Source organism: Malurus melanocephalus, unplaced genomic scaffold (assembly GCF_030028575.1).
Source record: "Malurus melanocephalus ecotype Western Australia unplaced genomic scaffold, MMel_1.1 scaffold_7, whole genome shotgun sequence".
NCBI lineage: Eukaryota > Metazoa > Chordata > Aves > Passeriformes > Maluridae > Malurus > Malurus melanocephalus.
This window is the reverse complement of record NW_026623239.1, coordinates 4,148,687-4,168,528: the sequence shown is the minus strand read 5'-3', so window position 1 is coordinate 4,168,528 and position 19,842 is coordinate 4,148,687. Positions and strand designations below refer to the sequence as shown.

The 19,842-nt window shown below is 37.8% G+C and overlaps 1 protein-coding gene across 2 annotated transcripts in view; it reads right to left on the bottom strand.

Moving 5' to 3' along the window:
• The window catches only part of PCSK5 (proprotein convertase subtilisin/kexin type 5), a 220,019-nt gene that overhangs the window by 56,113 nt on the left and 144,064 nt on the right, over positions 1–19,842 (bottom strand). For both annotated transcript variants that reach the window (XM_057372770.1, XM_057372778.1), the window contains exons 11-16: positions 18,138–18,255; positions 16,923–17,111; positions 8,798–8,934; positions 3,975–4,118; positions 2,109–2,211; positions 1,243–1,436 (exon numbers count right to left, since the gene is read on the bottom strand). In XM_057372770.1, the coding sequence (XP_057228753.1) occupies positions 1,243–1,436; positions 2,109–2,211; positions 3,975–4,118; positions 8,798–8,934; positions 16,923–17,111; positions 18,138–18,255 (885 nt within the window). The remainder of the gene's footprint in view (positions 1–1,242; positions 1,437–2,108; positions 2,212–3,974; positions 4,119–8,797; positions 8,935–16,922; positions 17,112–18,137; positions 18,256–19,842) is intronic.

Sequence of the window (19,842 nt, the reverse complement as noted above, 5' to 3'; positions counted from 1 at the left end):
GTTATAGCTGCACCCTGAGAAAAATACGTTTTTAAGCCATAAAAAATTTTCATAAGCATTTTACATTTACATTCTCTATTTATAATATGGAACTTTAGGCACCTTCTCATACAGCAGTGATATGCACTAATGATTGCCACATGTTCTGGAGACTGTCCTGCAGTGTTACCCCTTCCATGCAAGCAGTCTGTCCTGGCTTCCTGATSTGGTGTTAAAAGACACACCTGCATAAACAAATCTGATCTTAACAAAGTAAATACATAAATTACTCGATACCTGCCATTTTATCTCTAGAGATTCCTTCTTTAAGAAATGTGTCTCTCTCTTCAGCCCCGCTATCTTTGGTCACGCAGTGACACATATCCTTCTGAGAAGAAAAACTTAGTTTTCCCATTTATTCTAAGTTTTCATCTATCCATCTTAATTGGAAATTAAGAAATTTTCATCACAATGAAAATGAGACAAATAAGGTAGGACCTGTTTTTACTAATTCTCAAAAATAAACACACAGCTTCATGCTGGAGAAAGCAAAATGTTAGGTACCTAGATGAACATGCTTCTGAGAACATATTTATCATCTAAGGAGTGTCTAAAGACAACCACAGTCACTGCAGTTTCAAGCACACGTTTGAATATATGTCTTTATTATTCTTGTTAGCCAATGCTGCAAAATAAGCGTGGACCATCTACTTGGCACAGGAGGAAGCTGAAGGCAAGTATCTATCATTGCTGAGGATTACTGCTCCTAGGCATTCACATCAATCTGTAGGTACTCAGTGTGTCAGAAACATTATTTGCAAGATTTTTACACCTGAAGAGCCTATTTCTCTTAGAGCTCTGATTCACTGGCCATAGTTGATTTCTCAGCTCTCACTTCTGGTGCCATTTAATTTGAATTTGGCTGAATGGAGAATCCTTTATGATCAGAATGCTGTCTGTCCCTTTCCTGAGCACTGATAACCTTTTCTGTCCTTCAGCTGACTTGCTCTTGAGCTGCTCTAGTTCTGTTACTGTTACCCCCAGCCACCCCCAGCTGAAAAGACATCCTGCAATAAGTATAGTTTTTAAAATAAAGGAACATTATTCAGGACATTCTTGATCACACTTGGCAACAATATGATAAAAGAAATAGGATAAGATACAGATGTATCACCATATACTTTTCCTGCTTATAAGCATTCCAGCAACCTCCCCAGATCAAATTCTGTAGCCCGCAATACAAAACCAACAAGAAATACTAACTCTTATCCAGGTAAAACCCATCAGGGCAGGTGGTAATACAGCTATGGGTTACTTCATTCAGGTAGTAGCCAGATTTACAGGTCATGCACTGGTCACTATGGCCTCCAACACAGGTTTCACAATTGGGTGAGCATTTTTTACATCGTTTCTTGTCTGCATTGTAGTGACCAGGTGGGCAGGTCGAAACACAGATCCTGCAGACAGCAGGGAAGAGAAGGCAGAATTGTTAATGAAATCACCTGCCACCACATTCCTGGACCATTACTGCAAAGCAGAAGTATTTCTCAGCATAGCTGCTTTTCTAATGATCGTGTGTTTATTAAGATATAGCCCGTCAAAGCACTGCACCAAGGTGAGTCTCTTGCATTTATGTCCCTACAGAACATGCTATCTCACTAGCAAATATCTTGTCAGACAGTTGACAGTATAATTTTTGAGTATCTACTTTCCTACATTTCTTCCTAACTTTTTCACTTAATCACAGAAGCTGTAGTAGCTATGACAGTCTCTCTCTCTATATATATATCTATATCAAAGTACATATATATATATATATGTATGTGTATATGTATATATATATATATATATATATATATATATATATACACACACACACATACACAGAGCCTCTTACGGGGAAAAAAAAAGAGGTAGGGATATAATCTGGGAAGAGTTTTTCAGTAATTTAGTTTTTAAGCTGTAACTTAAATTCTGATTCGGTAGGGTTTAGAGCTTTTGGGACTCCTAAGAATATTTTTCAAATTCAGTGGAAAATGAATTATCCATGACTGCAATGAAGAGAAGAGGAAAGAATGTTAAGATACACACTAATAAATCAATGAATTTTTTTTTTCTCCTTGTCTTACCTTGTRTTGTTCTTAGATTTGTAGTAATAGTGCAGACAGTCAGTACAATGATCTGGTCCTGGACCATCACACCCTACTTTGCTGCATTCTGGATTGCAGGGGCCTGTAATAAAAACAGAATACAGAGGGCCAAAGGGATTTAAACTTTTCAAATAGTACTTAGGAAACCTTAAAACACTGTATTTTATTGCAGAATGTAATTTCTTGGGTTCCCTGTGTTGAGGACTACACTTAGGGTAGATAGCTYGGTTTGGAGCCTGCAGTGTGAGCTGCAGATTAAACCCTGGGTGGCCGAAGCTCCAAGCAAGCAGCTGTGAACTGCAGACCCTCTGCATAAAAAAGGACACAGGGACCTGTGGCACCAGTCAGGTGACCAGACACTCAGAGACACAGCAAGAGCCAAGCATCTTGGGACTTTCATGAGCTTAAACTGTAAGGGTATAAAAGCCCAGAGGGTTCCCCTGGTCAGGGTCCCTCCTCAGAGGCACTCAGCCCAAGCTGTTATTTTGTTATTTAGTTACTGCATCAATTATTCTAAGGATTGTAAAGATTGAGGTTCTGCAATGGGAAACCTGGGGTTGAGCTGGTAAGGAAACCTGATCTGACCACGTGAGTGTCGGGTGTGAAGCTGTGAAGGGGCCTTGGTCCTAGCTCAGGTGTTGAGAATATGACTGCCAGAGCAGCCCCTGGATGGCTGGACAGCGAAGTTTCCTGAATACATGTTTGATTTGAATTCAAAAAGTGAAGAAAAAAAGCCAGTTTTTTWAAAAAGTATTGCATCCTTGTTTTATTTGGAAATGTGCAAAGGCTTCTGTAATTCATAGTTAGTAATGATTAGCAAAACAACTTGTAAAAAGTAGGACAACATAAATGATAAATATCATGATCAGAGGCTACTTGGGTCACCAAGTGAGTATCAACTTGCCCAGGTGGCTACCACAACGCAATGAACCAGAAACCAGGGTGCCGATACTCTGCGCTGCTACATGCTGCAAAAGCCTCACCTAGTACTTGCTGACTAGCAAGTCTTCCATCTCACCTGCACCACAGTGAACTTGATAATGCTTGTGGATCCGTTCCAACCCAAGATATTCTAAGATATTCTAAGATTCTAACTGCGCTTACAGTTTTCAAATAGATCCTTCCTGATAAGGGAGGAGAGAACCATCAAGTCCTGCCTTTATGCAGGTGAGCAATGCCTGCAGGTGAAGTTACAACTTTCAGTATCACTGCTCTCTCCTGAATGAAATGTGTTGACTTTGCTTCATATAAAAACTTAATTTAGTGACCTTTAAAGCAGAGATAGTAGTGTTTCATCACCTATCAAAACAAGAAGTTCCGCTGCTCTGCATCTAAAATAGAGTTATGCTATGGAAGAAGGATGCAATAACAGAAAATTCTAAACTGAAATTTGTCCTCCTTTTTGCTGGCCAGAGTTCTTCAGATTCATCTGGTACTCCTAAAGGTGGATTACATGTAGGAAACTGCCAACTTGACTTATTTTGTAGTGCTAAAAATCTAAAGCTATTAAAATCTAATGACAACTTTGAAAAACTTCTATAGGGATCAGTGAAAACACAGATGTAGAAGATAATGTTCTTCTCGTATATATATGTCCAAAACTATATATGTTTTAAGCACTTGCAAAACAGTGCATTCTTCATAGTATGTTAATTGTAGCCTAAAATATATATAACTCTATGCATACAAACTCAAATACCTAACTTTAAATTATGAAACAAACACTTCTCATCTTCAGTGAGGAATCCAATCCACTAAACATTTTACATATGCAGACTCCCAGGCCATTCTTTAAGCCATTAAGGATTCAGAAAAGGAACAAATAGAGTAAATGAATGTACGCACCTGAATAGTCATCTGTTGTATAATCTTCTGTAGGATCTTCAACTGGACTAGAGCGCACTCTTTCCACTTTGGAAAAATCATTTCTTGGTGAGTAAGGCTGGATGGATGTTCCATACAGTACTAAGGACCACTCTTTCAATTTGCCTGGAAGTTAAGTATTATAAAAATGTTTTCAGAACTACTCTGTGTCTTAAAAAAGAATGTCACTTTAAAGCATGTTGTTATGAGTAAGTATGGAAGACATTGCTTTTCAAGTAAATGCAATAGTTGTTTTACTACAARCTAAGAGAGCAAATTTTCTTCAACCAGATCTTTACACGGTATTTTCCCTGCATTCCAATCTCTTGCAGGTCTAGCAAAAGTTTGCACTATGGACTAAACTCAAAGTAAACAATGAACAACACCTCTGGGCATACAATTATTTGGAATATGTATATGGTAATTAATAAGATGGTTTTGCTCCAGACTTCACTTTCCCTTCAGAATATTACTAGTTATCCAGTAATTATTATTTAAGACCTTTCAGTTAAGTAGCTGTATTCAGAATTCTGACTTAAGAAAGGGATAACATAAGAGTACCTTTCATTAYATTGTAAGACACAACTTGATGAACAAGAAACAGCTTCTCTTAAAATCTCCATGGAAGACACATCAGTGTCCCCCTCAAGCCAGCATAATTTCTAATTTATTTCTGCCACTTATTTGACAGATATATCACTGTACTGTCTGCAATCATCAATACATTTTACTCTCTTAATATTTGAGTGAAGACAGAAAAAATTGTCAGGCTGCCTGAAGCATTATGTGACTTTCTGGTAAGTTTTTTGAGAAGAATAAAAAATAAAGGTGTATCAAGTCATCAGTTCATGCTGTCAAAACACAAATGGTGAACTTTGAGTCCCTACCTTTCTCTCTACACTACTTGGTGAATTAATTTGGATAAAGAACGAACACACTCAGACCTGAAATATGGATTAAAGTACAGATGCATAGAAACCACATCCCTGCTTGAAAAGGTGCAACCTAAGTTTGGTATCATCCTATTGCCTTGGCCTACGGTTATCTGTTTTGGAATACCTAGTTGTTAAGGTCAAATTCTCATCAGAACAAAGAGAAATCAGAGAAGCAGGGAGAATTTGAATGAGCCTGTTTTATAGCATGTTCCATGGTTAAAACACTTTTCCCAAGGAGAACTATTATTTAATGAGAAATGTAATCCAGGAATGACTGTCCTTAAGAAAATAATGTAGTACACTTCATGTAAAATCAAATTCAAGCCATCTTCCTCTTTCATTTTAATTATACTCAATAACATGAAACATTGTTCACTTGGACTTTTTCAATCTGTGCAAGCAAATTAATTTGACCTTTACAAGTGATTTTCTGTATTTTCCCCAATGCCATCTGGTAACCTCAAACTGACATGACAAAGACAACCCAGTAACACTCTGCTTGTACATGCACACTTCAAGCAGTAAGCAACCATACGCAAATACACTATCTGACAGATCATGGATAAATTCTTTTAAATAGTTTATGCTAGTGCTAAAGATGGGAATCTCTGTTATCTCTGTGTCTCTTGCCAGACCCAATTTAATTTTTCTGAGACAAAAATTTCTACACTTCATGTGAAACCTTTTCTGCTCTCTACTCAGTTTTTGAGTGGAAACTACAGACCAGAAACGACATTGTGTGGCAGTTGTGTCACACAGTAGCTTTCAACTTTTCATATCTGAATTGAAATATTACTTTCTTTAATGAGACATTTAATCTTGATGAAAAAAATTAACTGCTGATGAGTTTACCACACCTGCTGCCAAGCTCCTGGCTAATTACCTTGGCTGTAAAACTGCATGCCCTTTGTTTTCAATTTGCCTTTTCTTACCCACAGATATGTGGCTCTTAAAGACTCAATAGATTAGAAAGACCCATGTTACGTAATTTCGTCCTCTACAGACATGTGGGAATCAAGTTACATCTCAGTGTTCTTTAGACTGATCCAACTGTATCCTTAATAGCACTTTTCTTTTTAAAAAGGAATTCACACAAGGAAATAATTTTAAACCAGATATGCAGCCATCTCTATAGCTCTTTCAAATATACAGCTTCTCTATATCCAGTCCATGCCTTTTTTTGTTTTTTAAACCACTTCTACAGCATATAAACCACAATCCATTAGATGTCATTAAAAAAAGTGTGTTTTGCTAAGTTACTCAGATCTTTTTATCCTTCATCTTTTATTATGAGGCAAAACTCACTCAACTTCTCAAAGGCTGGTTTTATCCTTCTCCCAGAACATTGGTAAAACTACTTGCAAGAACCTACTACAAACAATCACAGGTAAAGATGCTCCTAAGGCACAACATATTGTGTCTGGATTTTACACAAAAGAAAGGTCTGGTACTGACATCACTGCAGGAAGGATTGTTTCTTTGAATGCATGCATAATGGCAAAGGGCAGCAAGGGGAACAATGTAGCATCTCTCAGGAAATTAGTTGCCTTTTAAAAGTGGTTCTGTAAATAAAGAGGAGATTCATGTGACTTGCCAGTAAATAAATGAAGTCTGCCTCAAGGCGGGTTTAATTTGCACAATGAAAATACTTCAATAACTAAGTATATATACATACACATCCACTTTTATAATAAATAAACAAAGTATGCACATTTAAGCCAAAATCTTTCTTTCCCCATTTTTGGCTGATTCCATCATTCAGTTTGGCTAGAATAATCTTTTCCCTGCTTGTATTTAGGATGTGTAACAAAGGTCCCATATTGTTTCGATAGAAGAAAGGGCATATCACACATGTGATATGATTTTCACAGCAAACATATGTCCACCTCCCAATATTCTATAGAATTAAATGTAGAAATTAMATGCACTACTTTTATGAGCTGGACTCTGCATTTCTTTTCAGTTAACAGATTACCTTTGCCAATGCAGCGATATGATGACATGTTGGATCTTTCTTTTTGATTTGATTACAGAAAAACGGCAACTCTTAATTACAAGACTTTTCAAGAGCTGAGCAAACACATGCACAGAACACAAACAAGAAACAGGCATGATGATGGTATCAGTGTGATAAACTGCAGGGTATGGTGATAAACTGGAGAGGCACCGTGAACTGGAGAGGCACCATAAATTATRTTTAAGCACCTTTTGTTTACTTCATGTTCTCTTCAGTGCAGAGACTAATCCCGATATGCCCAAACAGCTGAATTTATCCACCACTAATATATGGCAGGCACTTCCAAATCTTTTTGAACAGAAGAGTTACTGGACAGCTTTCACCAGAGGGCAACCACTGCTCTAGAAAGATGGGGGATACATTACTAGACAGTATACAATGAACCAGGATCCAAATTCACAACCACACTGCATCTTGTGAAACACAAATGCAAGTAAAAACCAATCTAGTCTCAAGCAGTGTTTTACATTGTGGCTAAAGCAAAGTAAAAAATAAGCTCTCCAGCAGGACTCTGTCAGTATACCAGCTTCCTCCACACCCCTTAATTTTGCAGGTCTACTTTCTCCCAATCTCCCAGCTTCTATTGTGCCTCTTCTTCCAGAGTTGTATCTTTAGTTCTGATGGAGGAGAGGAAATCAGTTGCATTAGATTAGCCACTGTAGCACTGAGAAGTATATAAAGTATTGAAAGCAATGAATTGGTAAGACCTATACAACTACACATATAGCTGTAGTGTGCAGGAGAGTGCAGGAATAGGCTTTGAAGTGTAAACTGGAAATGCAGCAGACCACTTTGAGACTGTCCTGGTAATGTARAAGGCCTGTAAAATGTGTCTGGAGAACCGCCCAGATTAAAAGTTTGTAAAATAGCTCAATGTTACCTCTTTTTCAGTGCAAAGTGTGTGTCAGGGAAGACAAAACAGGGAAACAGCTGAAATGCGTTGCTCTCAGGCTCATGCCTGGTGCATGAACCACCAGGCTCCAGTAAACACAAAGGTGAAGAGGTACCCTAACTTGTCCTTCACACCAGAGGCATTCCTGGATGCTTCAGGAATAACAAAATGGAGTTGAAAAGACTTGATTTTGTCTCTTTTCAATGATCTGATTAAAATGGAATTACTTATTYGCTGCTTAATACCTCCCCTCTATCAAATTCTAAAGCACTGAAAATTTTAAAAAACCCAAACACCAAACCTCCTCCTGAATCCTTGAACAGCTTATAGTCTATGGCTGCTTTTCCAAACACATTTAGTGAGTACCCCTTTTAACTGTACAGAAGACTTTGCTTTTCATTTAGGGATGCATTTAGCATCACTTGGCTAAGAACCTTGCACGACTACAAAACTATGGGGAGAAGTAATTAGTGGTGATAAAGTGAAATGTAAGACACTGGCAATGGTGTTTCCTTTCAGAGCTCTAGGGGAAGATAACCAAGATTTTCAAAATGCTGTGCTTGAAGCTGATGGCCAGACAGAGAAGCATTTTTAAAAGTTGAGATGAGCTATCAAAGCATGACACAGCTAAAGTAGAAATGAAGAATTAAAATTCTCATTCAATTCTATCAACAGCATTTGAGTGAGGCTGATCAGTATGCCTAATTTTTTAGAGAGAAAATCATCTAAATAAACTCCAGAAATAAGCTCAGAATAAAAGTGAACCCTGTATGTATCTTAAAAGATACATAACTATAACATAAAAATTAAGAGTGCATTGATAAATGCAATTTAGAATAACGCTCTTCCCAGCTATGCCTTCACACTAAAACCAGGGAGACGTTCCAGCTGTAAATAAAAGGTGGAAAACAGCAAGCATTCTTCAGAATTCACAGAGCCCAAATACATGTTGAAGTCCTACCTGGAGTCTTGAAATTTCTCAGCTGAGATGGAGTGTCACAGATTTCCAAGATCCAATCACCTGCTGCCTTTTCACTCCAACAGTGAGTAGTCATAAACTCCCAGTTTTTAAATCCTTCCATGGAATGATCAAATAGCCTAAAACAAATAATGATATTATTTTAAAGCAAACTTCTTTTTCTGGGTAGCTATGCCTCCAAGTGTGCAAACTCTTGAATAATATACTAATCAGCCAGTTTAATCATCTGTACCTTTACATAACATTATTCATGATTGTTTTCTCACATGTATTGCAAACAGTTTTCTGTGGCTTGACAGGACAGAGTCTTTACATGCCATTATGTTTTTATAATGAAAAAAGAGAAGGCAAGCAAATTCATTGCAAAAATACCATAATTACTAATTTAAATTTGGGTCTTGGAAAATCTTATAATACAGAATGCTTATAATACAGAATTCCATTGCTTTAACAGCATGATATAAATACAAATAACTTGCAAGTTGGAAAATTTCACTAATAGGTACTCTTGGCTTTGCATTGGAATATTTAAAAGGGGTTTAAACCCAATGAAAACTATTAAACGAYTGAGACAATAGCCATTCAATACATGTCGCCTCTTGTGAGGAAGCAATATGTAACTGAGACATGGGCCTCAATCCTTTAACAACCAAGCCATCACCCTCTTAAAACACTTCACAGACTTCAGTTTGGGTAAAACTGAGTGACTAACAGCATCTGATGGTTTCTTCTAGCCAACAGCATTACCATTATATAATTACCTGGATTGTGGGTGAAGACATTAGAACTTAGGCCTGAATTATRATAATTTCTAGAATAGGGGGACCCATTTCAGATACTGGTCCTGTGTGAGAAAGGGAAGGAGGACCCTTCCTGACAAGAGATTAGACACAAGAGAATTTGCACTTTTATTTAGTGTTCACAGCATGTTGCTTGGTACCCCAAAACTGCTGATGAGAAGAGCACTCTAAGCAGGACTGTTGCTGCCAATAAAATCACATCACTCAACTTTTAAAAACACATATATAACTATACATTCACTTATATGTATTTTTTTATATCTGTGTATATACACACACAGAGAAATGTCAATTTATACATGCATGTATATACATATATATGTGCGTGTGTAACRTTTATCACTATTTTAATTTGGTCTCTATGTGTGAAAATTCCACTAGTAATAGCTATGTTTAAACATTTTTAAAAAACAAGAATCTCTTCAGTAGCAAATCCAATAGATTGAAAATGCTTTTCCACAACATTAAAAAAACCCTAGCATTAGACAACATAAATGCAGTATTTGAACTTATGTGAATCTGGTATTTTCTAATGCAATTTCAAGCTTTAGTCTCAAAAGGTTGTCAAGTTCAGCAAACATCAGGAAAATATACTTGTGTGGGCACATTTCTGGTGAAAATCACCACACTGGATAGGAATAAATACCATCATTCTTGCTGGAAGCTTTGGTCAGCCAGAGGCATAGGGTTGGTATTGTGTTCAAACTTCTTGCAACAGGAACTGTATGGACCTACATGACTGGTGCACTTTATAGGGTTCAGCCAAAAGCTGATTTTCATGCTTTCATTTCAAACATGGAGTCACAGAACCACAGAGTATCCTGAGGTGGAAGGATCATCAAAATCCAACTCCTGGCACTACACAGGACAGTCCCAAGAATTACACCATGTCTCTGAGAGTGTTGTCCRAACAATTCTTGAACTCTGTCAGGCTTGGCGCTATGACCACTTCCCTGGGGGAGCCTGTTCCCAGTGCTCAACCACCCCTAGATGAAGAACCTTTTCCTATATGCAGCCTAACTCCCCTGACACAACTTCAGGCCATTCCCTTGGATCCTGTCACTCACTGGTCACCAGAGAGATTGATGCCTGTCCCTCCATTTCCCTTCTTAAGGAAGATACAGACTGTGATGAGGTCTCCCCTCAGTGTCCTCCAGACTAAATATGACAAGTGACCTCAGCCACTCCATGTATGGTTTTGCCTGCAGACCCTTCCCCATCTTTGCAGCCTTCTTTGGACACTCTCAAATARCTTTTTATCTTTCTTATATATATTRTGGCACCCAAACCCTATTCAGACAGAAATACATAGGATCTTTTAAGGAGCATGCAGTCAATCCAAAAGTTAATTTTATACTTTGTCAAAATTCACATCAAAGACAAACTTATCAACAAATTATCAAGGATTAATAAATTATTAGTAAATGGTCTATGTATTGCTAATTGACTGTTACAGATTATTGTAGACTAAAATACTTAAACAAGATTATTAATCTGTTATGTTTTTATGACCCTATCACATACCCATACTCATGAACATAACATGCTTTTAAAGGCCAAAGTAATCAACAGCATTTGATTTTTTAAAACCTATTTGTTAATATAACCACAAAAAGATGCCAGTTCTGTTTCTCAGTTACCCAGTGGACCTTTCTTACAAACAGAAAATTCATCATGGGGTGGATGTGACTGCATGATTGACTATATAAGATACTACCTATAATGAATAGTACTACATTCAAAAAAATATATTCTTCTCTATCTAAGAAGTTTTATGCCATACTCATCACATACCATATGTATATCTGTATAAGAAAATATATTACACAGTTTGGAATAAAACATTTATTTCCTTAAAACAAAATAAAGAATCTTAGTCTCTTCCACCTCCATCACTTCAGCCTTAAAATTGCTTAACTTTTCTTATTAAAGAATTATAATTTAAAGCAGAAATGTTAATCTGTAATCAAACTTTAGACCCAGAGGAAGGCAATTAGCTACTTTCTAACAGTGTTTAAAAACCCAGTAAACAAGTGTGTCATCTTTTTACCAAAGAATCTTAAAACTCCTAAATGCTTAGAAGAATTTGTTTCAATTTTTAATTTCATGTGAGAAAAGGCAGTGAAGGTAGGGTATTAATTTAGTAACACCAGCATCACCCATCACAAACAATAGAAAACAAATAAAAGGAGCATTTTTTAATTATCAAGATTGTTTTTTTCATCTGAGAAGGTGCAGTTGCACCTGACTGGTTGTATACTGAACTCAATGCATTACAAGGCTGGAAACCCTGCACTGGCTCGTGGCTGTGGCTGCAGTGGAGCACCTGCCAAGAGCTAGGTATTCTCTTCTACAGCAACAGTTTTGTTATGATGTGCTCCAGCACACTCAGCTGGCAGCCTCACATGCAAGTGGTCCTTGCCCACTAGACTCCATGGCCAGAAGGCTTCAGGTGCGCTTATTGTCTGCAGAGACTACATAGTGCCTTCCCAAGCTGCATACCTGAAATTGCTTTGGTCAACTATTCTCCTTAAAGCAGCTCTTCTCCACAGGGTCGAATCATCAGCTCCCTGTGAGATGCAGCCCCTGAGAAACTGCAGACAGCTCAAACTGACTTAATCAAAGCTTCAGCCAGACCCTACTGCCCACCTGCACTGAAGTATTTGGAAAAAAAGAAATTGTCAGAGAAAACGCTAGGCATTTCAGAAGCTTTCCTACCTGCATGAGGCAGACCACTAAAAATTTATGGATGTGGATCTAAAGAAGACATATTTAAAGTATATGCATACACACCTTTTTTTTTTTTTTTTTCATTTCTATGTTACATCTGGTTATCATAGTTAGTTTTATGAAGCAATGTGTATCTCTGAACTATCATGATAAAGTAGTTTGAAGTGACATGAAAAAGAGTGTACAATGCCTGCCAGCTTGAAATAGTGGATAGTACAGCAATCACCATATTTAAAAGTGGAGAGTTTGTCCCCAGGGGCTACACATATCTGCATTAAATGATTCATCATTAGTTGCAGACATGTCAGGCTGAGAAGCACCATACACTCCACTGGTCAGACAGCTGCATGGTATTGGGATCGTCAACCCCCCCCCCCAAAGAATAAAAAAAGGAAACAAAGGAAAGAAAGATACAGTCAACATGAATGAAACAGAACATAGCAAGTATGAGTTGGGAAGAATAGTTTTCCAAGAACTATTTCACCCTGTAGGCACAGTACAAGCATATGATTATTGTTTGCTCATTGTGGATTTAGTAATACCACCTCAGAGGCCATTTCAGTGAGACTCAGCATGAAGGTTGGCCCTATACTTTTCATCATATTAGGATACATAAAATGTTGTTTTTCTTTAATATTAGAGCATAATGTGTAAGCTGCAATAATGATGCATGCCTATAAAAGAAGTTTTCCTCTACTTCAGATCACCAAGGTGTTTTATGAAGCAAACAATTGAGTAAGATTAGATAAGAATAACTTGGTTTTGCTCTAAGAGTTCTCTGCAGAGAAGGTTATTATTAAAATCCACTGATTGTCTAAGGTTTCATGATAGAAAAAGAATGGCAATGAAAATATTTTCTTTTGTTACTGAAGAGAAGTATTATTAATACCAGGGCCATATAAGCTTATGAAGCTAGTGGCCTGGAAAGTTGCCACCATGTGGCTGAAATATTTCAGTTACGCAGTTCAAATGGCAACAGCTGCTTTAAATTTAAAGGGCAAGAATTAAATAAGCCGTGACTTCAGTGGAGACAAATGAGCCCTAAGTTTGCTTCTCCTATCGCCTTTGTATTTAGCTTCTCCTCCATAGTCTGCCTGTACTGAATGTTTGTTAGAACTGACCTTAGTATGTCTCAAAAAACACTGAGAAACCCATGCTGCCAAATTCACCGGCCAATTGTTTTTGAAAAGGGGATACTGTTCCCCTTTGGACTTAACTCTAGCCTCATCCTCACACCAGCCAATACTCTCCCAGCCGGCATTTTCCTCTGCTGCAGTACATCCAATGTAATCATGTTTAGTACTTTCCAAACAACAAAGCAGATGTTCCCTGTAATGCAGATTTTGAAGAATGCACATAAGGCTTAAACCAGTGACAGTGTAATCTACCAAACGCCTGCAAAGGAATCCACATCGCCTCTGACTAACAAGTTTTCTTACTGAAGTAATTTTAGGGGATGCCAACATTAAGGACAAAATATGCAGAAAAAAGGCCAGATATTGCCTTGAGGGACCTACTTGTCAATGCACCAGAAATTACACACAATGACTTTTCTTCCAGAATTAGTGGAGAARTGCTCATGTAAAATATACCTTTTGCACTTAGAGACATTTTACCAGCAAACTGTTTCAAATTAAACCCAGATGAGTAACTGTAAAGCAAGGAGGTTTTCCCTAGGTTCAGTAAAAATAGCTGGTACTGCTGCTTTTAATCGCGTACATGTGCATTAAAAAGTATGCTGTATGTTTGAGAAAAACATCTCAGTCAGGTAGCAGCAATGTATAACAGGCTCTGGGACCTTTGCCTTTAGAAGAAAAAAGAGACTGCTTGGTGCAAATGTATCTCTGCATGCATGCTTATCTCTGAATGCATTTATTCACTGATATTCAGTATTACTGATACTTTAAAAATCAAATGCCTCATAACTACCTTTTCATACTAGGCAATAACAACAATCCTACTTCAAGTTTTATTTTATAACATGATGCTAAGATATACACATCAATACACAGAGCATACAACTACTATCAAGAAACCACTACCTCTAAGCTGTATGACTTGTTATAGGAAGACCAAATAAAATAAGCCTTTAAACATTGTTTTGGAAAGTATGATGTTCATATCCCTCACTTTACCCTATGAAAGGGCTTGTGAAGGCTCATTTCAGACCTCGAATTGGCAATATACATTTATCCCTAATGTTAGTAACTCAAGAGTTGTCTGTTTCAGCTCAATGTGATGGCGAGTCAGTATATTATTTCTGAAGTTTACATGAGCAGGGAATTTGTGGTGTGATTCTATGAGCTCTGTCATGAATTAATTTGTTTTCTGGGAAGTGGCAACACATGAAAGGCCCTTCAGGTTTCTTTGTTTCCTGTTTTGTCTTCTGATACTATCAGATAAGACAGAGGTGAACATCCCTTTATTTTAATACATATATTTGCATTCCCTCTCTCTACCACACATACAGAAAGTAATTACTTTGTAAAGTATTTGCAGGGGTTACAGAGAGACTGATTGAATTAAATTTTGTACCTATTCCACACACCAGTCATCACCAGAGGTGAACTGTGAATATTGGAATGTGTCTCCCACTTGCTGTGAGTCAGCTGCAGCACATGAAAGCCTAGAGCCAAAACTTAGCTGTGTTAAGGCCACTGGGTTTACACAAGATTGTTTTGTTTGGATACCTAGTTGGATGACTTTCAGGTTTTTTCATTTTGAACCAAGGAAGAACTACTGCATGAAAATGGAAGAGAAAATGAAAGAAGAATTTCTTCAAACAGAAAAACAAAAGTTTCATAACTAATAAGATAAACCTGCCTTGCACCGGTTAGTAGAGGACAAATTYATTACTCACTGCAGCTGTGCAGCAGTGAGATAGACATGTGAGGCGATGTCCTTTATCAGCAACCTATGACAGCACTGGCAATTAAACACAGGAGATATTCTAGAGGACTTCAAAATTCCAGGACAACTTGTTTCTCCAGTTGGTGAATTAGTATCTATAGCTTAAAGAGTATTTTTAGTTTATCATCTTTTCTTTTAAATTAACCTAATCTCCAATGAAAATGGGCGTTCACATTTCAATCAGAATCAAGTCCATTTGAGCGCCACTTGTCTCCAAAACAGGCTCTTTGTTTGAAGAAGAAATGTAACCACTGGGATACAGGAGGACACACAAGTCTCCAGAGCCAGATAATCAGCATTTCTGGCTGAGGAAGCATGGATGAAAAGCAGTCTGGAAAGCAGGCCACTCCTAATTCATTAAAAGCCATGAAAGTATGACTAGGGGTGTAAACTTTTGTGAAGACTTAAGCATGATGGCAGAATAGTTCTCACAACACRGGTTTGATACATGGCAGTTTTTGACACCTAACACTGGCTAACATCAGCTTTTCTGTGAGAGCCATGCTCTATGTCTAGCAGGACAGCAGACATCAAAATCAAGTCACCAAGGAAAATATCTGTCATACTATGGTCCCATCAAGAAGAAGATTTCTAGCCAGTTGGAGAAGTATACAAGCATTTCTTACTGTAAATGTAACTCATTTGCACATTTGGAASTGAGGTAAAGTTTGGAAAGGTTTCTGATCTTTCTTAATGCCTTAACCATCTCTGGTAAGAGGTGGTGTTCTTGACCATGGATTTAGGGAGATTTACTTGGGGAAGACTGCCAGTGTTTTCTTCAAAGAAAATTCCTTCTAGTAGACSAGAGAAAGAGAAACATAATTGAGGATTCTTCCAGTTTGCTAAGGAATCACTACACTTACCAAGGACATAAATTGCACTAATGTTAGAAATTATACACTGGACAAAAAGAAAACTTGTCTGAGTTTAGTGGAGGAAAAATAGACAATTTGATGCACTGTGACAGATTCCCCAAAAACATAACATAGAGGTGACAGAATGAGAAAAGAAGATTGACCTTTCTTGTTAGTTGTTGTTAAATTGGCTGGATATTTGAAAGCAAGCATCCATTACTGCAGGGATGGCTAATTCTAAAAATTTTTGAAGGCAATGAAGGCAATAGMTAACTTCAAAAACTTTAATTCACAATTTATAAATGAACCCTTCAATTCAAGTGCTAGTGCTACTTCTCAGTGTTGTACTACTATGAACTTTTCATTGATCATGTTTAGTTTGAAATAAAGSATATGGAAACAGGTAACATCAGGGGCTTAAAAAATACTAGTAAAGATACATGATTCTGATTTGCATTGCTATTGAAAAATAAAGATAGGAAAGGAGAAAAATGAAAAATAAGTGGCAATACACTGAGCCTTTTACTATTTCTTCACATTTTCCAGCTATCTAACAAATTGTGAGCCACACAAGACTACTGAAATAGACTAATCTTTGTTTTGGAGTTCAACAGTTTTAACACTACTCTTCTACTGAGATTGTCACTTTTAGTTCATTTGTATTTCGCTCTGCCCATCTCTCTCAGAAAAAATAATTAGCCAGTGTCTTCTAGCAATCCTGCTCTAATGACTTGACTGCTCTTTGCTGACACTAACATCTCAATGCAGGCTCAGCATGCTGACTGACTGTGAAACTGTATTGTCATACTATACCTGTTGGCCAACAGCTGTGACCTAGTTCCAGAAGGAGAGGTTAGGTAAATTGCCAAGTCTCCACGTCGAGGGTGAGTAATAGTGATACGCACAACAACATGCTCCAAGTAGATCACATGGTGGTTAGGATTATCTGAACAACCAGTGGCTTTGTAAATTGAACGGACAATGCTGTCAGGTCGTATTGTTCTATAATAGAAGCATAGCAAACAACATCAGCATTTCTTCCTTTTTGTGTAAAATACGCAACAACATCATTTTTGCTTAGTAGAGAATGACAGTGCTGGACAACTGAGCCTATAATTATTAGCTTTAACACATACTTGCTAGCTGAAAACACAATCACAGCGTAATTATTTTACCACAGCTAATGGCTAATAGCAACTGCCTGGGTTTCTGTTAAGCACATACACAAAGGTAAAACTGGAGTAAGCCTTTGGGACAAAGCATTATTGCGGATTAGTGGCCAGCTGAGAATTGCTGAGATTGTCATGGGATCACAGCTGGTTGCTAAACCCCAGGAAATGCCTGGCGTAGCTAGTTCTTGCTTATGTAACAGCATGTATTACATGTTCACTGTACCAAGAGACATTGACTCAGATGGTTCAAAACTGGCATGATATCCTTTCAGACTACCAGTTTCAGATCAAGCCTGTCAAATATAGTTATCAAACAACAATCTCAATGCTTTGGGAGTGTGCCTTATGCTGTCTTTACATCCTTAGAGTGCACATAACAGAATTTTCGTCCTAAGCCTGGTTCTATAGAGACCCTATCTTAGCAAGTGAAAAGTGGTTTAGTCTTGGCTTTTGAACCAGACTAAGACTATTTGAGAGAGACAATRTCATACAGTATGGCAAGCATATTTTCTTGTTACATCCTGGACTGCTAAGTCTGTACTCTTCTTACAAAGCTCACCAAAACACATTCAACCGAACATTTTTCTGTGGTGCATCACCTATATCAAAGTCCATCATTACCCACTCTCTCCTGTTCTACACCTTCACTTTCTTCACTTTTTTAAACTAGGGTCTTTTTCCATGCACTACTGGGATCAACGTTTACATGCAAATGGCTTGACATCTGTAAATGTGACAGAGATCCCTGGTACAGCTTTAAAAAKGATCTATTATACACAATACAAGGGAGGGGTAAATTATACCCATCTTCTTTGCATAAGTTTGTGCCAGCAAGAGTTTTGGTAGCAGGTATTACTTGATTTGTCGATCTGTGTTCTCCACACACACATGCTGTGCGGGCACCGTTGTCCACTTCTCTGCTTCTGTCACCATTGCTTCAGCATCCATCAGTCCAAATCCATAAAGGTGGCTCACTGCAATGCACAAACAGAATGGATACAGTTATAGCATAAACCCTTGGTTTTCATCATAGACTAATTCCAGAGTACCACATCTAACAGCAGTTACTTCTTTTTACTTCACTTTTGCTCAAAGCTCAAAAATATCACTGCCAGGTGCAATAATGACTGTTTAATTTGTTCAACAAATCTGTTCACTGTTTTGTTACAGAAGTGGCATGAGGCACTACCTACATTGCTCTACCAAGAATACTGCAGAATGCCAGGGAGTAAAATTGCCTCTGACTGCCCTTTGTCCACGTGCCTCAATTGAGCTGTGACAAGGGGCCAAGCATAATAAATGAGAGGAAGGTAACTTCCATTACTCAAATACCAAACACGTGTATATTCATGGAAGGTAACTGAGACAATAAATTTAAGAAGGAATAGGCCATTTTGTAACTGCTGTATTCTCTGAACTTCCCTAAGCATATGTAGCATGTGGACGCTCTCCTGTTCCTGTATACAGTATGGCTGCCATTGGCCAACCAGCCAGATAGATCCATCATCTCCCTAAAGCTGTCTGCATGATGAGGATGAAAAGCACTTATGGAACAAGCTGTGTGTTTTTGGTTGCTGTTCCAATCAAAACAAAAACTTGCAAAAGGATTTTGAAGAATTGGCAGAGCTGCTAGCCACGATGCTCTGTTGTGACAAATGGGTGCTTTTGAGGAAGCTCTGACAGCAGAAGGTGAAAGTAAAAAGCTTGCACAGGGAGGAGTTTAGAGCAAATATTAATAACTCAGTTTTGCTTGCTACCACAGGCAACGCTACCAGGAAACCYACAGAAAAAATGTGTTATTTTAACCAGCAATGCAACAAAGCATGGTGTAAGTCCTTCCAACTGCACTTTGCAGAGGGTTTGTGAAAACAATCTCTACTTATTACAAAARCAAAATTGAAAGGATTCCATCTGAAAAAAACCCCAACCATCTCAAACAAATACAGTACAAAGCATCAAGTGCTTTGGCATATCATCTTCTAAATATGGGGTATCTAATACTGTCTGAAACTGCCAGCTGAAAAGGATTCTTCAATGAAAACATACAGAAAGGTGTAGGGACTGTGTAATGGACTGGTTTTTTCCCATCTCCTTCCCCTTGAGCCCCAAACCAAAGTGCACACAGCATGGAAATGTTCCTTAGGAGACAATGACATGCAGCTCCTCTGCCAAATGAGGCAAGCATGATTTTCCAAAATGAAACACTATTACAATATATTAAAATAACTAAGTTCAGGCTTCCTTCAGCCTTCTGCACGATCTTTTATGTATTCAAATAACAACTGGATAGGGAGATATTTTTACATGTGGGTGGAGGCAGACAGAAGAAARACAAGGAAAGCTTAGATCAAGAAACTTCTTTCAATGTGAAGAAGATTCCTGTGATGGAGATCTCCTTAGTTGTAGATGTCATCCTGGAAACACTGCTTCTGAGAATGAGTGCATATTTATCTGCAAAGACATTGTCTGTTCTTACACTAAAATTTTAATTAATAATCCTTCTGTCTGCTCTGAAGATCAGTGGGTGGAACAAGAGTCAACCCATGTGGTCTCCATAGTAC